The sequence below is a fragment of the Ursus maritimus genome (genome assembly GCF_017311325.1).
Source record: "Ursus maritimus isolate PB19 chromosome X unlocalized genomic scaffold, ASM1731132v1 scaffold_X1, whole genome shotgun sequence".
NCBI classification, from domain to species: Eukaryota; Metazoa; Chordata; class Mammalia; order Carnivora; family Ursidae; genus Ursus; species Ursus maritimus.
This window is the reverse complement of record NW_024423319.1, coordinates 73,238,791-73,243,123: the sequence shown is the minus strand read 5'-3', so window position 1 is coordinate 73,243,123 and position 4,333 is coordinate 73,238,791. Positions and strand designations below refer to the sequence as shown.

At 52.1% G+C, this 4,333-nt stretch overlaps 1 protein-coding gene across 1 annotated transcript in view; it reads left to right on the top strand.

Annotated features, from left to right (window-relative positions):
* Positions 1 to 2,287, top strand: part of ZMYM3 (zinc finger MYM-type containing 3) — a 15,958-nt gene extending 13,671 nt beyond the window's left edge. Inside the window, exons 24-25 of the mRNA XM_040630837.1 lie at positions 587 to 704; positions 823 to 2,287. Coding sequence (XP_040486771.1) covers positions 587 to 704; positions 823 to 1,015 — 311 coding nt within the window. The 3' untranslated portion in view covers positions 1,016 to 2,287. The remainder of the gene's footprint in view (positions 1 to 586; positions 705 to 822) is intronic.
* The last annotated feature ends 2,046 nt before the right edge of the window (positions 2,288 to 4,333 follow it).

Below are 4,333 nucleotides of genomic sequence, written 5' to 3'. Positions count from 1 at the left end.
GGGGGGGGGGGGGGGGGGGGACAGGTAGGAAGCCGTTGGGTGTGTGTGGCTGTGGGGGAGAGTTGACGGCATGAATGAAAGGCTTTCCCTGGCTCTTTGCTATTGGGCATGACAGAAACCACACCTCGGTTTCCATTCTGGCCCTGGAGTCCTGTCCCATCCGAGTGCAGTTCCCGAGGTCGCTGCTCTGGACCCAAGCCTCCCCCTGGTCTGATGTACCAGGGGCCGGGACCGTGGCTGTTTCTCTGTCCTGGAAGGCCAGCCCAGCCTTGCAGAGTCAGGCCTGTTTTGTGAGCATGTGTGCATCACTTCTGAGGTGACTTCTTTGGGAAATCAATTTGGGGGAGATTTTTATAAAGAGAGGCTTTGGTGGTGAGAACCAGGGAGGCCTGCAGAGAACCCCCCCGCCCCGCCCGGCCACAGGACGTTTGCTTGGTGTGGGGAGACTGACTGACTCTTCTGCTTTTATTCCTCTATGAGACTGTGTTTGGCGTCCCGAGGCCTTCTGTGCCCTGGACCGTGCTCTTGGAGGTGGTTCATCGCCACTGCGCTTTCAGTGACCCTGGGTCCTTTGCCTCCTCTGCAGACACGGGTCCTGGGAAACGGAAGAGAGAAGATGAAGCCCCTATCTTAGAGCAGCGTGAGAACCGCATGAATCCCCTCCGCTGCCCGGTCAAGTTCTATGAGTTCTATCTCTCCAAATGGTGAGTTGGAGGGTTTGCAGGAATGACATTAGCATGGGGACCCCAGGGGTCTACTTCGCCCTGGTACTGATCTCTGTCCTACCACCCCCTCCCCCCAACCCCCTCCCCGCCATGGCAGTCCTGAAAGCCTCCGGACTCGCAACGATGTCTTCTACCTGCAACCTGAACGGTCCTGCATCGCGGAGTCCCCTCTCTGGTATTCCGTCATCCCCATGGACCGCAGCATGTTGGAGAGTATGCTCAATCGCATCCTGGCCGTGCGTGAGATTTATGAGGAGCTGGGTCGTCCTGGGGAGGAAGACCTGGACTGAGCCCGTGTGCTGTCCGTGTCTGTCTCTCACGCCAATATCTGTCCTGGGGCCGCATCCCACAGGGTGTCTGGCCCGGGAACCAATGCTACTCATTCTGAAGGGCCCCGACTGCCCTCCTCCATCCCCTGCCTTCCCTAGGAACCCCTGGCTTTTACCTTCTTCCATTACCACTTGACGACCCCAGGGTCCCAGTCCTCTGTCCTCAGGGGCTGGGGTCCCAGTGATGGGCAAAACCCAGTGAGGCCACTTTCTTTATGCTTCAGAGTAAACCCCTTCTCCTGGGGCCAGACTCTGGATGGAGTGTTCATAGCTCTGGTGATCCTGTTGGCTTTGGGTTTCCCGACCCATCCCACATAGGTAAAGCTCCCCGTTCTTAGGTTTGGCCAAGGGAAGAAACCCAGCTGCCTTCTCTGCCCTGTGTCCACTCCCTTCTCCACTCTTCCACAGTACCACGCTAAAGGGTCTTAAAGGAAAGATCTGAAAGTAATGAGGGGTCCGTCTACCTACAACACGGAGCCTAGATGCTCTTCCCCTCCCATGAGATAACTGGTGGTTGGAAACCCCTCGCCACTGTATTCCCCTTCCCTGCCCCTGCAAGCGCCAACCCCTGGTGCTGCGCGTTTAAAAACTTCCAAATGCTTTCTTTCCCTCAAAGGCAGAGAATGACTCTAAGCATGGGGAGCCGACTCCTATCCCCTTGGTTTATGTGTTTGTCTCTCTCTGCCATCTTAGGTTGGCATGAGCCATGGTGTCAACACGCTTAGCCCCCTTCTGTGACTGCCTCCCTTTAGTTCAATGGACAGAGTTTCCCAAGGCAAAAAACTACCTTCTCACTTGGACTGGGGCTGGGTTCCCCACTCTTGTTCTTCCCCCGTCATAAGAGCCAGGCCAAGCCTGGGGGGGTGGGCCCTGGGTCGTGCAGGATGGGATCTGTGGTCAAAGGATGGGTGAGGAGCTGTGGGCAGGGGTCCCGCCCCCGCTGCCGACATTTCTCTTCCCCATCTTGCCTTTGTAGTTCCAGAAATCTATTAGCGTCCAGCAAAGGGGGTACCCAGTTCTTTTCCCTGTTGGCTTTGCTGTTCCCCAGCCTCCTTTTTGTGTTTTTATAACTGTCACCAGTTTAGCCACTGTTTAAATTGTATATATTGTTCTGAGGCGCCTGGCCTGTCCCTTCAGTGAGCCATGCCCACCCTTGTGTTGTAGTGAGAAGCTGTTGTCACGACTAACCTTCTGTCTCTGGAATTGTTTGTTTCAAATAAAGAATTAAAATTGTCTTTTGCCTTCTCTGGGGGAGGGAGAGTGGCATTTGGAGGGGTGAGGGATAGAGAGGACCAATGCTGGACAGCTTCAAAGCTCTCTAGGGGTAAAGAGGTGGGGTGTCCTGCCCCAGTCTAAGAATCATTGTTACCCGCCTCACTGAAGGGATCCACTAGGAATATGGTCCTCTTCATAACAGGTTTCCAAATAAGGGGGAAAAAAATCAATTCAACAGCTATCTGTTAAGGACCTACTATGTTAAGGACCTCAGATTACATGCTTCAGAGAAGACAAAGATGAATTAGACCCAGATCCTACCCCCAGCAGGCCCAGGCTACAAGGGGAGACAGACCGGTGCACAGTTAGTTTGAAGACAAGCCGAATGAAATAAATATATCCGGTGCTATGGGAGAGCAGAGGAATAAGGAACTCCTTTCCAGTTTATGAGGAGGTGTATGCAGTGAGTTCACAGAGGGCAAAGGCATTTGTCCTGGGCCTCAATAAGTGGCAGTGACTGGGGCTCGACCCAGTCAAAGCCCCAGGGAAGGGAAGTGCGAGGCTGAGGTTTTCCAACCAGGGAATGACAGGATCAGTGTGTTGCTTTAGGGAGGAGATTCCCCCCACAAGAGTATAAAGGATAGGGGTGTGGGGGCAGGTAAGAGCTGGGGCTGATAGATTCCGTGGGCCTTGATGGGGGCCATGGGATAAAGAAGGAAGAGAAAGGATGGATTCAGATATTTCGAAGTTACGTCTGCAGAATCTGGGGGAGAGGGAGGAAGTGAGCGTGAATCCCAGGCTGCTAGTCTTGCCGATTGGAGAGTGGTGGTTCTGTTCTGTTTTTGTTTTTGCTCTTTTGCCGGAGAGTAGGAGTAGGACAGGGTTGGTAACAAGTTGAGGTTTTGGTCATGGTGGGTTCGAGACTCCTGAAACCCCTTTGTGTTGGCTGTGCAACAAGGCGAAAAGAACAGCCAAACTTGACTTTCTGCTCTGCCACTCAAACCTGGACCGGCCTGCCTTTTTGAGCCTCACCTTAAAAATATTCCACCCCAACTTTCTCACAGAACCGTTGCAAAGGCCACATGGGAAAATGGGCACAAAAGAGCAGTGTCATGGTGCCTGGGTGGCTCAGGCTGTTAAGCATCCCACTCGATTTCAGCTCAGGTCACGATCTCGGGGGTGCGGTATTGAGCCCCACATTGGGCTCCACACTGGGCATGGAGCCTGCTTCAGATTCTCTCCCTCTCCCTCTGCCCATTCCCCACCCCCCCCCCCAAAATAAAAAAGAGCAGTATGGATACTAGATATTACCCTACGCACTAGGCAGTCGGAAAGATGGGTCTGAGGCTTAGAAGAGAGATGAGGTGTTTATTTTTTATTTTTGGCTTTATTGAGGTACACTTCACATATAACAGTATCAGTTTAAAGGTTATGGCTATGCTGATTTGATACACTTATACATCACAAAATGATCACCACCACAGTGGAGCTAACACTTCCAGCCCGTCGCAAATTACCATCTCTCTTGGGGGGGGAGGGCGAGAACATTGAAGATCTACTCTCTAAGCAACTTTCAAGTGTATAATATAATGTTGTTAACTATAGTCACCATGCTATACATTAGATCCCCAGAACTTATTGATCCTATAATTGGAAATTTAGAGCCTTTGACCAATGCCTCCTTGTTTCCCCACCCCCAGCCCCTGGAAACCACCATTTTACTCTCTGCTCCTACGAGTTCAGCTTTTTTAGATTCCACATCTAAGTGAGATCGTACAGTATTTGTCTTTCTCTCTGACCTCTTCTACTTAACGTCATGCATGAGATGTCAATTTAGAAGTCATCTGCAGGGGCGCCTGGGTGGCACAGCGGTTAAGCGTCTGCCTTCGGCTCAGGGCGTGATCCCCGCGTTCTGGGATCGAGCCCCACATCAGGCTCCTCTGCTGTGAGCCTGCTTCTTCCTCTCCCACTCCCCCTGCTTGTGTTCCCTCTCTCGCTGGCTGTCTCTATCTCTGTCGAATAAATAAATAAAATCTTTAAAAAAAAAAAAAGAAGTCATCTGCA